General features: G+C 41.6%; 2 protein-coding genes across 11 annotated transcripts in view; one reads left to right on the forward strand and one right to left on the reverse strand.

Moving 5' to 3' along the window:
• The window catches only part of ntm (neurotrimin), a 33,638-nt gene extending 26,033 nt beyond the window's left edge, over positions 1 to 7,605 (forward strand). For 2 of the 8 annotated variants that reach the window (XM_049742198.1, XM_049742197.2), the window contains exons 2-9: positions 4,207 to 4,300; positions 4,842 to 5,074; positions 5,203 to 5,328; positions 5,399 to 5,527; positions 5,598 to 5,718; positions 5,792 to 5,943; positions 6,462 to 6,497; positions 6,782 to 7,605. In XM_049742198.1, the coding sequence (XP_049598155.1) occupies positions 4,257 to 4,300; positions 4,842 to 5,074; positions 5,203 to 5,328; positions 5,399 to 5,527; positions 5,598 to 5,718; positions 5,792 to 5,943; positions 6,462 to 6,497; positions 6,782 to 6,882 (942 nt within the window). In that variant the 5' untranslated portion in view covers positions 4,207 to 4,256 and the 3' untranslated portion in view covers positions 6,883 to 7,605. Of the gene's footprint in view, positions 1 to 470; positions 604 to 2,268; positions 2,521 to 4,204; positions 4,301 to 4,841; positions 5,075 to 5,202; positions 5,329 to 5,398; positions 5,528 to 5,597; positions 5,719 to 5,791; positions 6,159 to 6,461; positions 6,710 to 6,781 lie in introns of those variants that run through there. The other 6 variants (XR_007486236.1, XM_049742193.1, XM_049742194.1 and 3 more) reach the window with 6 other exon arrangements.
• On the reverse strand, positions 590 to 19,199 carry opcml (opioid binding protein/cell adhesion molecule-like). 3 transcript variants are annotated; one of them, XM_049742203.2, is made up of 7 exons: positions 18,702 to 19,199; positions 14,919 to 15,154; positions 13,776 to 13,901; positions 11,300 to 11,437; positions 11,085 to 11,205; positions 10,563 to 10,714; positions 590 to 1,719 (listed from the first exon to the last, which is right to left on the reverse strand). In XM_049742203.2, exons 1-7 carry the CDS (start codon positions 18,860 to 18,862, stop codon positions 1,673 to 1,675), a joined length of 981 nt encoding a protein of 326 aa, XP_049598160.1. In that variant the 5' UTR covers positions 18,863 to 19,199; the 3' UTR covers positions 590 to 1,672. The 3 variants fall into 3 exon arrangements, with proteins under 3 accessions (XP_049598160.1, XP_049598159.1, XP_049598161.1); XM_049742202.2 differs by lacking the exon at positions 590 to 1,719 and adding an exon at positions 7,961 to 10,310 and having other exon boundaries at positions 18,702 to 19,186; XM_049742204.2 differs by lacking the exons at positions 590 to 1,719; positions 18,702 to 19,199 and adding exons at positions 7,961 to 10,310; positions 18,238 to 18,594.
• Positions 19,200 to 20,887: the final 1,688 nt, after the last annotated feature.

The following is a 20,887-nucleotide window of genomic DNA, read 5'->3' on the forward strand; positions in this document are numbered from 1 at the left end:
AGGGTTGAAGGCTGTGTTGGTGTTTATGTTGTTGGTCTGCTCTCCTTCAGCACCACAATAGCATTGTTTTTATGGCCGGTCGTATCGTTTATTTTGTTGCATTTATCCGCCGCACCTTAAAAATATTGTGCGGTCCTTGCTGATATGAGCTGTCACTGCGTATTTTTGGCGCCCAAGTCTTGTGCTTGATTTGCACGCTTAAACGTCACTCCAATAATACCAACAAGTGGCTGGCTGGCTGGCTGGCTGTGCAACATTTGTGAACTTATCATTTATTGAGAGCTGGTTTCCATGGATATTCCACCCATGGCCTTGTGGTGACGGTGCACCGAGGTTTTGTACCAGACAATGAATACTTTTTCTCGTCCAATTGTGAGCCTAATGACTACACTCACTCAAATGTTGTGGTTGGTGAAACGCAAATAAAATACCTCCATTCACCCTTAAATAATCAATTCCGAGCATGATCCATGGGCACCAGATGGCCTCCCCACCACGATGGACCTGAGGCAGAACCCTCCCGTCTGAGAATGAAAGCATCCATTCATTTCACGTTCCATTCATTAGCCAATATCATACCAGGCCACGACGAAGCCAAGAAAGGTGAGCGAAGCCATGCCCGGCGTCCTCTTTTTTCATTTATTAGACCTTGGTCTGGGAGGGAAAGTCCATTGTTTTTCATTTAATCCTTATCAGGATTTTGCCCTCACTATTCTTTTGACATCATGTCGATACTTGCGCTGATGCACGGGAGGATTAAAACATCCGCAGCGTGGCCTGAAGGTGAATTTGAATGGAATGATTATTGCTAGGTAACTGTACGTTTATTAGGCCAGAAGGAAACCGCTTCATTATTCATTAAGCGCATAGTTCACTTTAGCTTTGGGATACTCCTCAGACTTGCTAATCAAAAGTAAAGATTGTTTCAGAGGGAGCAAATTGGACATGTTGTGTGAAGGCCGATTGTCAAAATCATGTGTGAAGTGTGTGATGGGGATGAAATCAAAATATCGTTATCATTTAAAATATATCACTTCTCCACTAGGTGGCATTAAACTATTACTTAATCTACGTCATCTCTCTCTCGCTCGCTCTCTGCACACAAAAATGCTAAATAGAAAATACATACCCAAAATACATCCGTCTCTCTCTCTGGCAAAAAAATGCAAAATCCATTGCTATGTTGCAACTACAAACGGCTCCATTGGGACTGTCAGAATGTTCTAGGTGCAGGAAAGAAAAGCTGTTCTATCATGTGCTTGGTTCTAACAACTCAACACAACACAATAAATGGATGGCTCATCAGCACAGTCATATTTCCATTAGAATGATTGTAAAGTGATGATGGTGTTGAGCAGTGCTGATTGCTGAAGGCGTCTATTATTAGCCTAGCGTGACCCTGATGTAGTCAAAGCGTTTCAAAAAACAAGGAGAACTGAGCACAGTTAGGCAATTATAAAATCCACTCAATGGTGTTTGGAGCTACGCCGCTTTCTTGTGGCAATCAAAGAATATGTGAGTGGAAATGTGCAAGTATTTTACTTGGCGGTGCACGAGGCACAGTCTCTCTCCTATGGCCCGGCCTGGCCCAGCCCAGCCCAGCACAGCACGCAGAGAAGTCATTTCCTGCTCCATCTTTCCAGTTGTCTCTGCTTTCATGATCCCAGCGCTGCTACTTCAGCTCTTGTCGGTGATCGTTAGAGCAAAACCGCCTCTCTCCTGCAAAGAATTGATTTAATGGCAAGATTGGGTAGATATAATAAAAGCAGCAGTGCAGGGAAAGAAAAAGCTAGATCATGGACTGGCGTTGCCCAAGACAGACTTGGGCTGTCTGCCGTCTGTCTGACTTTCCACCTTGCTTTCCCACCTTCACATCATTCACGCTGATTGATGTTCAATTCATTCTCCGGCCCTATATTTAGCCCATGTTGCTGCTCCGCTAAGCGCCGTAAAGTGTCAGTGGGTAGTCATTGAGATGTGATTGCTTTTTGCCCTAACTCAGTTGAACAATTAAGCCGCACAGTTTGACACCCGGCTGCTTGACTAAAAATCATCCCAGCCAGCCTCGCTGATGCGGTCGGTGTTCTTAACATACTCAACGTATTTGATTCGAAAAAGCTCTATGTATCTATCTATCCTCTGAGCAAGTTACTAAAAGCAAAACAAGTTTCATACGCACCCCGCTGAAACTTTGATATAGTGCATTCTCCCTCCCTCCCTCCCTCCCTCTCCAGTGAAAAAACAAAGTAAGGAGCTAAATATGAACCCCACAATGCCCCAAATTCCCCCTGGGTGACCAAAGTAAATACGGTGGCACCATATTGAGGTAATAAATCGTGTTACTCTAGCAAGTTGTTTTTATTTTCTTTCTATCCGGCAGTCAAGATGAGCGATGATGTCTCATCATCAGCTTTGGCATCATTGCCTTACTCCATCTTCCCGCTGGCAGTCGATTTGCAGCCACCGAAGTGTGAAGCTCTATAATGACGGCTTATTGACCCGTTTGCTGTTTGGCAAAAGATGAGAGAGGCAGGCAGGCAGGAAAGGATTGTTCCTGTTTTCCTCGCAATATCCCCACGTCATTTGTGTGCTGTGGGCACTCTGACTAAACTTCGTTGTTTGATAGCAGTGACGCCTCAGGAAATGAATCCAAAGCTTCATGGGATCCTCCATTTTTATCATCTCATTTGATCAAAACACAAAAACATGCATTTGATTCAAACATGCACCGTGGTGGCCCTTTTTCTTTTTTTTCAGTCGTGATTTAATTGGATAAAAACACTTCAACCAAATATTGTAACAATGTATTTGATTGAAACATGCACCATGGTGGCCATTTTCTATTTTTTTCCATTTATGATTTAATTGGATAAAAACACTTCAACTAAATATTGTAACAATGTATTTGATTGAAACATGCACCATGGTGGCCATTTTTCTTTTTTTTTTTTCATTTATGATTTCATTTGATGAAAACACTTCAACTAAATATTATAACAATGTATTTGATTGAAACATGCACCACGGCGGCCGTTTTCTAGAAAGTCTATCAAAACGATCCGCAGAGACATACTAACAATCTGGCATAAGCCATTTGATATGACTGAGGCTGATTATCCACTAAATGAAAACAGGCTTATGTGTGGATTCCCTAAATGAAACAAGTCACAAGTTCCTACCTGTGCGTGTGCGTGCGTGCGTGTCATTCATCCGACCGTTTTTTGCAGGATTTCTGCCGCTATTCTATCAGCCGGGGACGTGTAAATCTGTCAACGAGAGAGTCAATTCTATTGCCTGTGCTGGAATTGAATTTGCCCGTGGTGCCGATGGCATATCAAATGTCATTGCTTGCGCTCACATGCTTCTGGTACAAGTCGGTAACTCAAAGCAAGCAGATCGCTCCAAATGTTTACATGTGATGATGGAATGTGATATCACCCAATTCCTAAGCATTTATTTATTTATTTTTTTTAATCTGAGACTTTGTACAGTATATACAAACCGAAGACAGATTGCCAGAAACTGTTCAATTTTCTTTGGATATGTAAGTGTGTAAGTCAGCTGGGACTCAAATTAGACCAAGCAGTGGAGATAAACAGATGGATGCCATCGCTATCAATCAATCTCTCTGCATGAGCGTTTGATACTGTATACTTATAGTGCACATACAAAAGGGCTTAGTGCTTTTCTACTGGATAGAATTGTAGCAAACATCATCCAAAATAGTGCTTGTATAACAATGTCAAATTAGAACAAACGTATCCAACTTCCTGGGTGGATCCAATTTTCAACACGGCAGTTGTAATGATGTTTGCAAATCATGTTGGAATGAATGAACTCACTCAGATTCATTTCTTCACTATTAATGTCGTTCAATAGTACAAGTGGGAGACAGCGTATTTTGGGAAATAATCATAATAATTGCCATCTTGATTGATAGACGTGGCTGCAAGCTGTCAGGAAGGATTACTATTCTTAAAAAACTAAGTAGAGTTGGAATAAGGGACTGCGTTGCGTCTGTGAGCCACAACTAAACGACAAGATTTGGATTAAGACGAATGAACGGGGGGGGGAGGTGTAATAATCTCTAAGAGTACGTTCAGTGGGTCAACGTGGACTCTTTGTTCACATGGGATATAATGTCTGTCATTTTTTGCAAGTGCACAGCCCTTCTCTGTCTGAGGGTTTTGCTTCTTGTGCCTGCAGGCTTGCCCGCCGTCCACAGTCAAGGCCAGTCTCAATATGACAAAAATCTCATGGACAATATTACCGTCAGACAAGGAGAAACTGTCACTCTCAGGTAAGTCAGCGCACTTCCAAATAATGAAGAAATAAATACATCTTTTTTGCTTATTTCATTCACACATGGTACAGCATGAACCTTTGGTTCTGTAACTACAGCAAAGATATGTGAGACTAAATGAAGATAATAGGGGTGCAGGGTGCTTGCTGTAGGTTGGCTTTATGGATTTAAAAAGAGTTGTTATTGCACTGCAAATAGATCCGCAATTCTACTTTGTAGAAGACGTCGGTGACCTTTTCCCTCCTCTGTGCTTTCGGAGGCTTACGAGAGAGACATAGAGGGATTTATTTATGCTGCATTTAAATGCTGTCGGGAAACTTGCACGTCATTGGATATTAAACGTAACCGTGTCAGTTTGTCTGGAATTTCTGTCTCGTCATCTGACTGTTAAATCATCCTGCGTGTATATTTCTCTGCTCTTTTTGGAGGGAGGCAAAAAGATGAAACTTATTGAAAACTACTATCCATGTCTTCCATAATAATTGACAATTTTCCTCCATCCCCCAAAATGTTGCTGCTATTTTTCCACCTTCCATAGGTGTGCACAGGGGGAAATTGTCACACACACGGCCTGGCTAAATCGCTCAAGTATACTATATGCCGGAGATGAAAAATGGTCTGTGGATCCCAGGGTGAGTCTGGTGACACTTAATCAAGAGGAGTTTACCATCAAGATTGAAAATGTGGACATGACAGATGAGGGCCAGTACGTCTGTGCTGTCCAGACCAGCAGGCGACCTACAACCAATGTTGTGCACGTCCTTGTTCAAGGTAACACAAGACAACAGAAGTAATAATGAGCAGAATATTTGCATTTTTGCCCTTGAAAATACTACAAATACTACAGCTCAGCTGGATTTGGATTCAACGCTAGAAAAGGTTTCTCTGAACTTTCACAGTCCCACCGAAAATCGTCAATCTATCAAGAGATATGGTGGTGAACGAAGGCTCCAATGTCAGCGTGCTGTGCCAAGCCAATGGGAAACCCGAACCTTCCATAAGCTGGAAGCTCATCTCACCTTCAGGTATACATACGTAGCAAATAGAAACGAGTGAAAAGCAAGACAGCTGAACAATGTCACGTGCCGTGTGTAGCCGACCTGGAAACAAACAGCGAGTACCTGGAAATTCCATCCATCAGCAGACACAGAGCGGGAACGTACGAATGCAGAGCTGTCAACGACATCGACACCGATACCCAAACGCTAGACGTCACCGTCAACTGTGAGTGACTCCGCGCTTTTGCTCTCATTAGCCAGACGATGACGACGATGCTGATTGCCTTTTGTTTCAGATGCTCCCACTGTGTCTGAGGGAAGAGATATTGGCGTTAGACTGGGACAAAGAGGCGTGCTGGAGTGTGAGGCTGATGCCGTGCCTGAAGCTGACTTTGAGTGGTTTAAAAATGACAGAAGGTATTGCTGCTTTGTCTTTCTGTTGTTGGAATGGCGCCAACATCTATCGAGCCATCTTTTTTGTAATCGTCAGATTCCTCAACGGCTTTGATGGTATGGAGATCGTAAACACCGGCTCGCTCTCCAAACTGACATTTTTGAATGTTTCCGACGGGGACTACGGCAATTACACCTGTGTTGCCGTCAACAAACTTGGGAGTTCCAATACAAGTTTCATTATGTACGGTAAGTCTGTGAATTTCGAATGGCTTGACTCAGCAGATAACGTTTCCTTTTCTTCCTAAAATGTTATTTTCCCTTCAAAATAGCTCCTGCCTGTTTTTTGTACTGCGAATGTTGTGTGTGTCTCCAATCTTACCTGTGAATTAGTGGATGCAATATTTGACATTGCTTGTGCTTGCTTGGCTTCTTCTCTAACATTAAGACTGGAGCAAATTCAACTCAGAAAAATAACCATTTATTGATTAATAATAATATAATATGAAGAATTATTTGTATTCATTTAGTTCTCTTTTTTAAGAAATATGCATCAATTTCTGGAAAATGTGCCCAAATGTTGTTCAGAAATGAATTCAAATGCTTGCTAGACATCCCATTGACTGATGTAGTCCTCGTTGTGATTGATGTATCTTAGCAACCCCAATGCACAAGTCAGTGAGGTGACTCAAATTTGATGTCTTTGTTTCCCACTTGTTGCTGTGTTTGATTTATTCCCCCCCCCCCCCTGCCCCCCCTCTTTGTAGTGGCAATTGAACCCACTAGCTCAACACTATTGCAAGGTTAGTATTGGACATGGATGTGCAATTAGAGCTGCAATCCTCTCAGCATGACAGATACTGCCGTTTTTACTAATCTCACGTCTTCCACTAAAGAAATGTATTGCACGTCATGTGTAAATATTTGTGCAAATGATCAGTGTCAGCCCTCCTTAATCTTTCTGTGTTCTCTCCGAGTGACGCGTCTTTCCATTTTTGCATGCTGGCCTTTCACTGTAAGTATCATTTTAATGAGCTTAAAAGCTCGGTGTTCTGCGTGCACGATAATACACGATCATTTCTCTCAGGACCGAGAGCAGTTCAGGATGGCAGCGGATCGGCATTGGGCGTGCACATAGACATCTCTCTCCTCTCCATAGTGTTTCTGCTCTTTCTGCTCAAACTTTGAAGAATGGATTTCACAAAGATACGTACGTATGTTTATTGGCTCCATAGTTTCCTTTCAATTTGCAAACATACTCATGCTCAGCGGTCCACAAAGCTGCACACGTGATCTCAATTTGATGCAGTTTCCATTTGGTTTCATTTGAGGATGGCACAATTGAATTGGATTTTCTCCTAACTTTCAGAAGAATATTTTATGATACTCAAAACGACTGTGAATGATACGTCAAATGCGGGAAGAGTCATTTTTTAAGCAAGTGTTGAAAATGAATCTTAAATACCTCAAGGTCAGCTGGAGAAGAAAAGTGAAACGGATTTAGCTTAGCCTGGAGTTGCTCTCTCTTTTTTTTGTAAAATAATTTCATTGTATTTATTTATTTTTGAAACTGGGGACAGTTGGAAATATGAAGTTGTATTTATGTAGGCAAATATTTTTGTTTTGCCAAGTCTTTGTTGTTCCTTTTGTTTTTACTAACAAGGATGTTTACGGATGAAAATGGTGGAAACCTCATTTGACTTCATAAAGATGTCATTCAAGATAGAAAGAGACTGGTGTTTTTTTTTTTTGGTGATACGAGTTTCAAATGCAACTCAACTGTTGGATTGTTTTAACACCTTCACATACAAATGGATATGTCCGGTAATATGCACATTTTTAATCACCCAAAGAATTGAACTCAGTTATTGTCACAAAATGGTCTTTCTCATTAAACATTCCATGACTAAATATATCGTCTTTGTTCTTACTACAGCTACATTTGAAATGAAAATATTAAAAAATGATGAGTATGTTCTTATTGAGAAAGTGTTGTTGTTCCAAGGCCACTTTTGAGGCGGAATCACGTCACTTCCAGCGCATCCAGCCTTGAAACTGGCCTTCGTTTCCACGGCGACGGCTTTATTTCTTATGATTACTTTTTCCAATATTTACTCAGAACAAACAAACACTCAGTGTTGGCCCAATCACTTCCTAAATGTAATTAGTTACAGTTACCTTTCCAACAAAGTAACTAATTGTCATTTTTGCATTGCTTTTTCAAAAACGATTTTTGATCAGGTGTCAATACAGTTGCATCCACCGATACTTTGTTGAACTTGTAATTTATTGAACAACAACGTAAAATAAACATAAAATAAATAAAGTGTCACACTGCTTACTTTTCCATTTTTTAACGACAAAACTCCTCTGATGAGAGAAAATAAAAAAGTAGCACAGAGCGGCTGACAATTTGCTATATGAACGAAATGACGTGATTGATGATGGTGGCGGTGGTCAATCATGTGACCGTACATAACACAAGTTGAGTTAATGCCAAAGCTAGTCGTCATTTAATGGCAAAAAATTGACATCATACTTCTCATCAACACCATCTGAGATAAAAGGGGTCAGACCCATCCCTAACTTTGTAGGCTTTTGGATCTTCATGTCCAGTGGCAGTCTCCAGATTCACCGACACGACAAGCATTGTGTATATCATGGTTGTCACAAGAAAAGCATTCCCACACACATCAGTCTCTTTCCTGTTGTTTTGTAATCGACACGTTACTCAATTTAAAGTGCACATGAGTTAACTGGACAACATCATATAACATGACTTCAAAAATCACTTGTGCTGTACAATCTCATCAAAGCAAATTCTTACCCAAGGCAAAAAATGTGCTGGAATAAAATGCACCCAAATAAAGATAGATTGAAGTCCTAACCCAGGGCAGGGGTGTGGAAGGCCAGTCCTCGGGGGCTGGCCGCATTCCAACATGTTTTCCAAGGTTCCCTCGTTAAGTGCACCTGCGTGAAAAGTTTTAGCTCCTGCAGAAGGTGAAAAGGACCAAAATCGTGTTCAACGAGGGTCCCTTGGAAAACATATTGGAACGCGGCTAGCCCCCGACGACTGGAGCTCCTAACCCATTGATCTGGATCAATTTGACACTCATCCATTAAAGTTTCAAAATCCACCTACATTCATTGAAGATGATTTGACTTCTCAGCTTGAAATATTGTTTCTATCTTAAAGCCAGCAAATCAAATCTGAAAGTGCATATACAGTATTTTTTCGTTGTCTATGTATTTATACGTGATTGTTTTTTTTTTTTGCACATGATAAACTCTTCAATAACCTTGCCTGGATAATTACAGGTTAAACAAACAAATAACACTTTAATTAACGCTCTAAAATAAGTGTCAAACTAAAATTCAAAATAGAGGTTAAATGTATTTCTTCCACTATTTATGTACTAACAATACTCGTTCAAGATTACTATTTGTATAGACAACAAGGCATTTTATTGACTGGAATTTTTCAGTACCATACAGAATATGGGAAACACTGCTTGTTAAAAAAATCCCATACTTGTGGGTATGGTGGGTCCACAATTGTAAAAAAAAAAGTCACTGTAATTCACGTAAATAAAAGTGATTAAATTAAACCTTTAAATGTCTTTCGACCTTCTTTTGCGGATTGCATAAGTGAGTTGTGACCGACAACAAGTAAAAGAACAACCTCATGTACAAAATACACACACTGAGCACAATCAAGTCATACAACTCATCCAAACTGAGCGCATTTGCAGTACGTGTTCAATTCACACCCCAGCCAGCAGAAAAGAAAAAAAGAGCACGTCAATGCTTTTGTATGAATATGCAATGAAACTGCTGTGACACAAAGGGCAGTCTTTCTCTTTTACGTATATCCTATACATAAACAAACCAACCAAATTATAACATGTTTCTCTTCTGTACAAGTCTATACATTTTCTACACATTAATGTAAATACAATTTAGATGCATTATGTAGTAGGACTTGCCTGAGAATTCATTGTGTACTGTTTTTTTTTTTTTTTTACTGCTTATCATGAAGAGTGTCATATTCTACTTTGCATATACTTAACTGTAAAAATACAGTCAGATTAAACTCAATTTCCCTTTTATCGTTTACTTAAAAAAAGTTCAATTGTGTTGTACATGTAGACATTACACAATAATAATCATCTGAATGTGCACTCCAATATTGGGCAAGAAACAGTCAACCATCAACAGTTACATTTATTATTTTCTTTTTTTTTTCCACATATAAAAGATTTGGGGGATACACAAACTCAGGACCTTAACAGCATTAAATTAGTATGCACAATTCAGATTTTTTTTTTTTTCCCCCTTTCGTTCGATTGAAGCCGCACATTGAAGTGGCTGACTCCAATGCCAAATAAAGTAATTGGATTGAGAAAAACTCAAAAGAGAAATAATAAACCACTGGTGCCTCTTGATTTTTTTTGTTCAATTTACATGACAACAGTCTGTTTTTTTCAACTTGTAGTTTGTTCCAGTGGAATGTCAGAACTTCAGCAGCAGGAAGAGGAAGGTCATCAGCAGCAAGTTGCATAAGGAGAGTTGGGGCAAAGTAGCTGCCCTGTTGACATCATGCATTGCGCCAGGTCCTGATGGGCGATGCAAAATGTCATCCGTGTAACGTGAAAAAGTGACTTAGCCACTGCTTACCTGATTTTTAAAAGTAACCATCTTAGATTACACATTACTTTAAGAAACGTGAGCTTTTTTTGCTCCAACTTTGGGGACAGAAGGTGCACATTTAGGAGGGAAACATGGAAAACGTGCAGGACAGCGACACTCAACATACATATGCAAAGGCGCTCCTAAATAGCGACTAGAAATGAATGAAATCAACTCACCATAAAGAATGACGCTGGCATTAGTGATCCCCATGGTGTTCATGGCAACACAGGTATAGTTCCCATAGTCTTCTTCGGAAACATTGAAGAAGATGAGCATTGATTGTTTGCCTTGGTTCTCGATTTTGATTCCGTTTATTCCATTGAAAATCCTGAAAGATAGACAGGAGCAACTTTCTAGTCCAGGGTGGGCAATTGCGGTCTTGGTCGAGGGCCGGCCGGTGCTGTCCTGCCTGTTTTATAGGGCTCCTTGCTGCAACACACCTGATTCAAATGATCTGGATTGTTATCCAGCTTCTGCAGACCTTGCTAATTATCCGACCATTTGAATCAGGTGTGTTGCAACAGGGTGACCCAGAAAACATGCAGGACACCGACCGACCGGCCGGCCGGCCCTCCACGAGGACTGCAATTGCCCACCCCTGTTCTAGTCGTTTCTTGATGGGAAAAGTAAAAAGCAACACAAAAGTGAGCCATGGAAATTTGTCAGAAAGGCCAAATTCCCAAGTCAGCTCCACTTGCCTGCGATCTTCTTTGTACCACTCAAAATCGGCTCGAGGGACAGCAGAGGCTTCACACTGAAGAACTCCTTTTTGTCCAACTGCCGTGCCCGTGGCCCTTGCCTTAGAAATTAAGGGAGGATCTAGATGACACATACAAAAATCCATCAAATACATCGTGACATGAATGATGCAAATAATGCTGCTGCTGCGGCTGCTGCTGCTGCTGCTGCTTACAGTTGACTGCAACCTGTACCGTCCGAACATCAGGGGCGGAAATGTCGTTTGAAGCAATGCACTCGTATGATCCGGATCGATCTTTGGTGATGGCAGCCAGCTCCAGATACTCTCCTTCTGTTACAAATGTGTGAGTGCCTGGAAAAGGGAAAGAAAGAAAGAAAGACAAAAAAAAGAACATTGCATTCAAAATTGATGTCTACTGACCTTGATATGGCCCCAAAAAAAAAACCATTATCAGAGGATTAAAAAGAGAAGTGTCAATACATAGTTCAAAATCGACAGAGATTCAGGACAACATTTATTGAGTCCATAGAAAATCCTTTTTCAAAAGAATATGATCAGGCGTCCACAGAACTTGCTGATGAGACAGCGCTCCCAATGATAGCCGCTGTACAATGACACTCAAATCAAATCATTCCATTCCTATAAGTAAGTAGGAAAATAAACATCAAGTTTGTTTTTCTTAAGCTAGGTGTAATTTTGTTGCTAGGTTACTGTAAGACATTTCCCCTGTTACCATGGTATCTATCGTACACGCTGAATAGAATAGGTGGCTGCAAAGGCCAACTATTGTCTACGAAAGCCTATCCAAATGAAGCCAAGAACAATTGGTGATCTTTTCCAATAATCCGATCCATTTTACCGCAACATCATCATAATGCAGGCAGGAGCACTTAAACCTAACAACGCTATTCAAATGAAGTCAATCATTCCAGAAATTCATGATGGCTTAGGTGTGTGTCTTCAGCCTGATAATTCCACTTGATGATAATTAATAACGATCCACTAGTGACGCGTCGATGCGTACCATCTCGCGGCACCCTTGTGGCATTTTGATGAAGCCTGCGTGAAGATGCCGCTTACACATGTGACAAGAGAACTAACGTGATGTGAACTGGGAATACAAATTGTTTTCAAGCTTCGGCGGGTAGTTGAGATGCCTTCATAATACACCTTGTAAAATAAACTCAAAGTGTTGCGACTGGCGGCTTTGTAATGATCTCATGTCGGATTGAGTTGGCTGGCCGTGGCTGTGGCTGTGGCTGTGGCTGTGGCTGGCTGGCAGCGCTCAAAGGACATCACCAGCCGTTACGTGTGGAACAAATGATTGCACACTTCATTGGAGTTTGCTCATTCCAAGTTTATGGATCGAATGTGAATATTTACTTCTTATTGTAGTGTGCACCTCTGAAATTTAAAATGCCCACTGTATTATTCCCATTGACAAACATTTGGGTTCAATTGTCCTAATCACAGCGTTAAAAATGACTGTGTGTAGATCTCAGGCTCTAAAATTGCTTTTGAAGCACATCTTCTCAAACAGCCTGTTCAGTGGCAACAAAGAAGCTCCCCCTTTCCGTTGTGTAACATTTTGACAGAATGGGGGCAGTGCTTTTTTGATATATTGTGATAGCAAAAATTGCTTTCTCAGCACAGCAGAACAAATCAAATAATGTAAAATGATAACAGTAGCACAATATACTCCGTTTTTATCAAGGGGAATAAAATCCGACTGACTTACTGTGAACTATTTATTTATTTATTTTTGCATTGAATAAATAATTTTGGTCGAATGAAAACTAAGATGCGGATGAGAACACGAGCACTGCTGAGCATGTGAATGACTCATTCCCGTACCACCAAAATCAAGTGACATATGCAGAATTAATTTGAGATCTCATTGAATATACATTAGAATGGCTTTCAATTGGCCTATTGACTGACATCGGGCAGCGGAACGACGACTTCTATCTTCAGATTCACATCTTCATTCCATTTAGAATGTCATACTTAAAAAGCGCAAACCTCAAATAAGCATACTGAAATGATATTATATTATTATTGATAGGTCGAGAGCTTGCCAGTATTGTGCTAGTAAAGAACCAGCGTGGATAATGACAACACAGAAAAATAAAGAATTGACGTTGGAGGCGCAACACCAGCTCAATTCATGACTCACACTTGTGTATACTCAGAGCTGACAAAATTAGAATAGCACACGCATTCTAATTCCCAACTCCTTTTTTAGCTCAACTTCAGGGTTGTAAGGTCTAATAAACACAACAGACCCCCCCGCTCGCGCAAAACAGCCAAGTTTGCCAGTCAAATCAAGATTGATTGGACCTGAACACACCAAGGCTGCCTTTTGTAAAGCTCCAACTCCTGAAATAAACGCTCAGGCCCCCCCCCCCTTTTGGGAACGGATGTCGGGCTATGCAAGGTCTCATCGACAAGGTTAGAAATAGGCTTTATTATCTTTCTTTCTTTCTTTCTTTCTTTCTTTCTTTCTTTCTTTCTTTCTTTCTTTCTTTCTTTCTTTCTTTCTTTCTTTCTTTCTTTCTTTCTTTCTTTCTTTCTTTCTTTCTTTCTTTCTTTCTTATTATCTGCATATATTCGAAAGTGGAAGACAAACGTTTGACCTAAGCCAGTGTGGGAATATTCTATTTTATGTGGAAAAAGGCCCAAAACCTACCTCTTGGGGAATGATGCCTCCATTTGATGCTGGCCTCTGGTCGACCCACGGCCAAGCACATGAGGTTGACGTTGCTGCCCTCGTTTACTGTGACGTCCTTTGATATGTTGGTGATCCTGGCAGGTACTGATAGTAAAAAAAAAAATAAAAAAAGACAAAATTGTGATTGACTTCTAATGAAATGGCGGAAGAGCAAGTGGGGGGAAAAAAAATCTGGTTCGAAATAACGGCTGGTTTGGGAATCAATTAGCCGGCATTTGATGACAAATTCAGCGGCTCGTCGTATTACACACGACTGACTTCTTTCATTAGCAAAATGCTCTTTTGACAAGCATGCAAACACAATTGGATGGAGAAAATGTAATCTTGACAACTAGGGATATAATTGTTACTATATTTAAATTGGACAATTTCTTGTTATTGAGCTGCTTGAGCTGACATTACTCAATATTGACTTAATGCATCATTTATTATATGCAAATTAAATTGCGCAGTGACAAAAAAAAAATGCCCTAACTTTTTCGGTTTATGACTCGCATGGTTTTTGAGTCACCGATTCCGATATTTGGCAACAAAAAAAAAATACACATTAATCATACGACCTTTGGTATTCATTTCTCAAAGAGCTATTTTTAAACAGCATAATCATATCTCAGCAATTAACATATCTTCACAACCTTTTTGAGAACCTCAAGAAAGTACAGCAAACAACCCAGGCATTTATTGGCTAATCCAACACATGCCAAATACAAAAGACAGAAGGAAAATCGAAGCAGTCTACACGCAAAAAAAGGCAGCGCACCAAAGAGATATTTATAATAGCTGTTTGTTCACGTATAAATGATATTATCAATAATGCAGGCAGGTCACTGATTAGCCCCCCCCCCTCCCCCCACACACACACAGATATGTCTTCCCCCCTCAAGCAAGCACACACTAGGAGTGGGAGTGTTTCCATTTCCATTCCATTCTAGTGACAGGGAGCTGAAGATGGAGAGGCCAAAAAGAAATCTCTCAGGGGCACAAAAAAAATAAAAAAATAAAGGGAGAAGGTGATAGATAGATTTTGCCAGGATGAAAAAGAGTGCTTCAAAGTGCTTAAAAGACAGTATAGGTAAGTTTAGTCACATTAAAGTCTTTTACCTTGAACAATGAGATGCACTTTGATGGATTTTGGTTTCTTATTGGAGAGGAAGGAGCAGACGTAGGGTCCCTCGTCATGTATGTCAACATTTTGGATCTGGATGCTGTATTCCGTGACGGCTGTATTTTCCATCAGAGTCACGCGAGGGTCCAGAGACCATTTCTCTTTGCCGGCAAAAAGAATGGTGGTGCGATTGAGCCACGCCACCTTTGACACTTTACTGTCCAGACTGCATCTGGAAAAAACACATCAAGTTATTGTCATGTGCAAAAGTCAAGTGCAGACCATTCAGTGCAATATTCAGTGTAAATATTTGATTCATGAAGAGGCATTTTCAATAATGTCTCAATGATGATTAAAATAAAAAAAAAAATTAAAAATCCCACACACTCTTACAGCGCAAAGTCAGTCACGGCCAAAGCATCAATACAAATCATCTCATGGCCTTGAATGGAATGGCCGCGTGGCGTGGCTCAATGGTAGAGCGCTCAGCTCCGAACCCAGGGGTTGAGGTTTTGCTCCTCAGCCATTGTAACCATGTCAAAGTGTCCTCAAGCAAGACCCACTTTGCTCCCGATATCATGGCATCAGTGGCGGAATGAGGAAGCACTGTCAAGTGCTTTGAGTATTAAAGGTAGAAAAGCTCCAGAGCATTTTATGTACCACATCTACCGTTGCAGAAGTTCAGTCAAAACTACATTGACAGTGTCATATGTTCAAGTGGATGAAGCTTAGAAAGAAAAAAGAAATTCCCCAATCGCACAAACGTGTCCCCAGCGTCCGGGATGACAGCTTTAGGGAAGCGCCGGAAGGCTTTGGCGTATGACCATGATGTGCCATTGGCTCCCAGAGTGGCCCAAAGGATGAGACTGAGCTCCCCGTTTAGAACAAAAGACTCCAGTGTTCTGCACATGCTCTATTTGCGAGGAACTACTTTTATGTGTGGGCACATAAGCAGAGGGAAATGAAGAAAGAAAGAAAGAAAAAAAAGGATACACAAAATCCATGCACGGAATTTCAACCCACAACCTTTGAACTGTGGGACACCCATGCATGAGAAGAATGTGAGACTTTTAATCATTGGATCTTTTTAGCAAAGTCTGGAAATCATTTCACACACCCTGCACATGGCTGCACCTCACTACGTATGTGTGACAGAATAACAAGATGTCTGAAACAGAAGGCACTCAGGAATCAAAATTGACAATTTGTCTGGGGCAGCGATAGCCAGATTCATATGTGATATAGCTGTCAATCACACCATGCCATACAATGACTTTTCATCAATCTGAATGATTATGGACACAATCTGATAACGTGCAGAAAATCCTGGCTGCAGGCTTCCAGGAATTGCCGTGTCTTTTTAAAAGTCAGCATATGTTCAACTTGACCGTTGAGCATTGTGGAAAAGTGATCCAACCAAATGAATGGACAGGGATGAAGCATACGAAGAAACCTGCACACATGCAAGTACACATTCCGAGGTCTTTCTGCAATTAAATACACCTTAGCATATGGCATTAATACATCCTTCATTTGGAATGAACAAGGCTAAACAGGTAGGGTGTTCATTATTTTGCAGATTGGGAAGGTGTTAGCAGCGCAACAACATTCTTGTCAGCTTCATCTGCTTTCTTGGACTGCTTCCAGTGTTTCAGCAGATGCTTATTTCAAATTTCAGACACATCTGCTGCTAATTTGTAATGAGAAAACATCACTTTGCCCACATTCATCTGAAAATTAATGCGTAAATTAGCCATCCGTTCAAATAATGAAAAGGATTCTTTTCAATTAAGGGGCGAACGAAACCCAGAGAATGTTTAAATAAGAATACTAGTCACAGTATGAATTCATATTAGGTTATGTTTAGGTAGGGCATATCACAATTCATTTTTTCATATCATTGGATCTGAATTATTATGATAGCCCGTTTTAAAATATCTGCACTGAAAACTGACGAGAACACAAATCACTTCAACATATCCACTTATAGCGGCCAAGGAGAAACACCATATGTTGGAAATTTCTAAATAATGCATCCATCTACTTGGTTCTGGAATGCAAAAAGCAGGCCTCAAATAAAGTTCAGCTTGGCTTTTGGTGACATCTTTTTTTGGGTTGCTTTCGAAGAGAAGCCTCGCCTCAGGGTGTTGTGACCACGCTGCATGGGATTTGGAACCTTGATTTCATGAAGGCCTTTTCACATTGCACTTGGCAACATGCACCATGCTGCTGACAAAGCCATTCATTATGTATAGGCTGTGCTGTGAAGGCGCAAGGATGGAACACCATGTCAATGTGGGTGGTTGCTCGATGCAACGTGACGCGACGCAAAACAACGCGAGGCGAGGCGAGGCGACGCGACGCGACCTACCCTCCAAATGAAAAATGTTCAATTCAAGAGTGGCATTACGTTGATGTCAGGAAGTGCAACCAATAGGAGGGAAAGAGAGAGGCGGCCAGCATGGCTGCATGGCTGCATGGCTGCATGGCAGAGTGATATCAGCAATTGAGTGGGGGAAATCCTCCCTCTTTGGCTGCTACACGAGCAGAGCACTTCCAAATATGGACAAGCTGTCACAATGTCATTTGACCTGCATTTCCACCATTTGAGTGCAACAACAATGTCTTCAGAGCTGAGTTCATAATACAACTTTTATGCTCCAAGAGTTGAAATGTAAAAGTGGCACTGACATGGCATGTACACTGCAGTGTTGACATACAGTAGCCTTTGTCAAGGTAGAAGGGAAACAGCTAGTAATCAGTGTTAGCACAAAACGTTCAGGCTTCTGCAAGGCCCCCCCAAAAAAGACTCAATCGAGTTCCCCTCTCGCCTTTTTTCCCTTCTCAATCATGAAGTCACATCAATGGGTGAAAAAGATGTGGCATTGTTATTTTGAAACAAGGTTATGTAGATCGCAAACAACTCCCCCATATTTAAGCAGGCAGGGGCGTGTTGACCTTTCATATCCACTGCATTCTTCTTTTTCCCCCCAACAGAACACTACATGAAAACAACGCCTTAACAGCTTTATCGATTCCATATAGTGAAGGCAAAAGTCAATCCGACAAGGTAGGCCAATTTGAAAAAGAAGAAGAAAAAAAAAAGGTACCACGTGCCAAATACACCAAGCCAAAAGAAACGGCTGTGATTTGAACAAAAGATAGTGCTGTTAATATACAGCGCAAAACCATGACAACACCTTCATACCCTCCTTCAAATATTGATGATTTGTTTTTTCAAATGAAAATACAGCTCTTTTTTTCCAAACTACCGCCTTGACTAATCAAACAGCCCCTTTGAAAGCATTGGCCTACCTTGATATCTATCACACGCACAAATCGATCTCAAGCCCGACCACCCGTGCTGGTGCTGGTGCTGGTGCTGATGCTGACGCTGACGCTGACGCCGATGCTGCTTTGGCTTTCTCAGCTCCTTGCATCCTCACCAAGCAAGACAATAACCAAGCGATCAATAACATTCAAGGGCAACGAACAAGGGAGGCTGGCTGACTTGTGTCCTTTGTCCATGAACTTGCTTCCCAGTGATGTATGCAGCGCAATCATTCATCTCCTAAAACACGTATGTCGCCGCATTCGTGTGCGTTACGAAGATGCTTAATAACTGCATGGAAGAAGAAGAGCGGTCATAGCTAACGCGTGCACGCTGTGGCTGCACATGACAGACACGCACACACACACAGACAGAAAGACAGACAGCGGCTGCTGTCCACTCCTAAGAAATAGCATGCATGAATATAAATCTAGCGTGTCCCACGTACTTTAAGACGGCGCTGTCCCCTTGTCGCACGCTAATGCTGTCCTTTGAGCCAGCCGAATCGCCGCTTCGGAGCGCAACTCCTGCAGGTACAAGCAAGAACAATTGAAGTCCGAGCACGACGAGGCATTTCCAGGTCGCCGTCCAAGAGCCACAAATGCCCATGTTTTCCTCTCACTGCGCAACTTGAGCTGGACAACTCGAATGTACTCCTTTTTTGCGTCTTAAGCGCTGCGGCGGTCCGCAAATTCCACTCGGCAAATAAGATGCCTGCTAGAATTGGCGTCGGAGCTTCTCTCTCTCTCTCTCTCGCTCGCTCTCGCTCTCTCTCGCTCGCTCCAAGTAAACAGGCTTGTTATGAAACACCCGTGAGTCTATGTGTGAATCCGAGCGTGTGCAAACGGAGGAGCAAGAGCGTCAGCTGCTCGAGGAAACTGATTCCCGAGGTCGGACGGAGGAAGAGAGGAGAGGAGAGGAGAGGGAAGGCAAGGCGACGAGCGAGCGAGCGAGCGAGCAGCCGCGCGTCGTCAGCTTGAAATTGTCAAATGGATGCTCTTCCAAAGATGCATCTGCATCTTCTTCATCCTTAATTGTGGATTGAATGCGTGATCGCATGAAATGCAACACTGCTCCCAGCAACTACTCTCCTCTCTATTTTATTTGGGATCAGACCCCCCCCCCCAGTCCCACATCATCTTTGCAGCCTTCTTCCGACATTTTTAGCACCCAAAGGTGTACGGCGTATGGAAGGCTATCTACAGTCATGGCAGTTACAAAAGCTTGCAATTAAGATTGTGGAAATGTATTCCAGTAAACACGGGGCAACATTTATTCATCTCAATCACTAAATTCATTCATTCATTCAATGGGAAATCGATGGGATTTTAACTTCTGAGCCGGTTAGTTCCCAATCAAAACAAGTAGTAGGTTATAGAGATTGGCCAACATTAGCATCTTGGTTGCTAAGCGCGTTGCTATGGATGTATTTTAGAACCTCGGTGAGAGGTATACTTAAGACCACTTTAGCCATTCCAATATGGTTGCTCAAGTTGACTTGCGCTTTCAGGGCCATGTTCCACCAGCTCGTATTGTAACTTAATAAATACATTGTCTTGTTGTTTCCTTTTCCTAACGGCTTGTCGTCAAACAATTGTGATGTGGTTTTGTGCTGGAGAAATCCGACAAAGATAAGACATAATTGGAATGATATCGCCGTTGGATGCAGTACAGGTTCTTTCATTATGTGCGGTGCCCTAATGGTTTTTAAATGAACCTGACCTCAGCGAAATCCAAGATATGTGCTCTTAATTACGGTCAAGAGTAAACATCACATGCAAACCCACCCTCCTGCCATAAAATGTGGCTTTAACCATTTTGGGGGAACTTCCATCAGTGCATTAAAAATAGATGAAATCATATTTCATCATAATCACCTGCAGTTTCAACAACATACGTATATTTAGTGCAAAGCAATGACAGCTTTCTTTTTTTCTTTCTTTCTTTCTACAGCAGGGTGGGTACATCTGCTGACCTGGCCAAAACTCCACTTTAAGCAAAGGCGACATTTGCCGGCAAGCGTTTAGGAATGGCAATTAGGAATGACATTGTTTTGGCTACATTAATCACACCTGACATATCATAGAAACGAGGATAGGAACAGAGCTACTGGGAGAAAAAGGGAAAGAGCAAATTCTGTGCTTGAGATCCATTATGCATGCCCTAAAAGCAAATAGGCTGATATTGATTCTAAAATGCTCAATTCCGTTTCACTTAAATCAACGTCTTTTGGTTTGGTTGCAGCAAAGAAGAAGATGGTCTTTCATTTTGTTCACACATGCAGTGACATCATTTCCTGCCGCTACGCGTTAACATTGGACCCCGAGTGGTTGATATAAACAATCAGGGCTAATCTTTATTCATATCATGCAAGAATGGGCCGGGCCGGACCGGACCGGCAGACAATAGAGCAGCCTCTGACCAAGGCCGGCCGGCCGGCTAATACCCAAGCAAATGCATGGACTGACTGAATAAAGAGCAGCCACTCAATAGATTCAGTCAGCCGCACAAGGCGAGGATTTACCCAGACACAAACAATAAAGTTGTGTAACTTTGTCCATCAGATGCCCGCCCAGCCACCATCTCAGTTGGTGAAGCAAAGCGGTGTCAAATATTTTGCAACAAATGATATCA

The sequence above is a fragment of the Syngnathus scovelli genome, chromosome 15, assembly GCF_024217435.2.
Source record: "Syngnathus scovelli strain Florida chromosome 15, RoL_Ssco_1.2, whole genome shotgun sequence".
Lineage (NCBI taxonomy): Eukaryota > Metazoa > Chordata > Actinopteri > Syngnathiformes > Syngnathidae > Syngnathus > Syngnathus scovelli.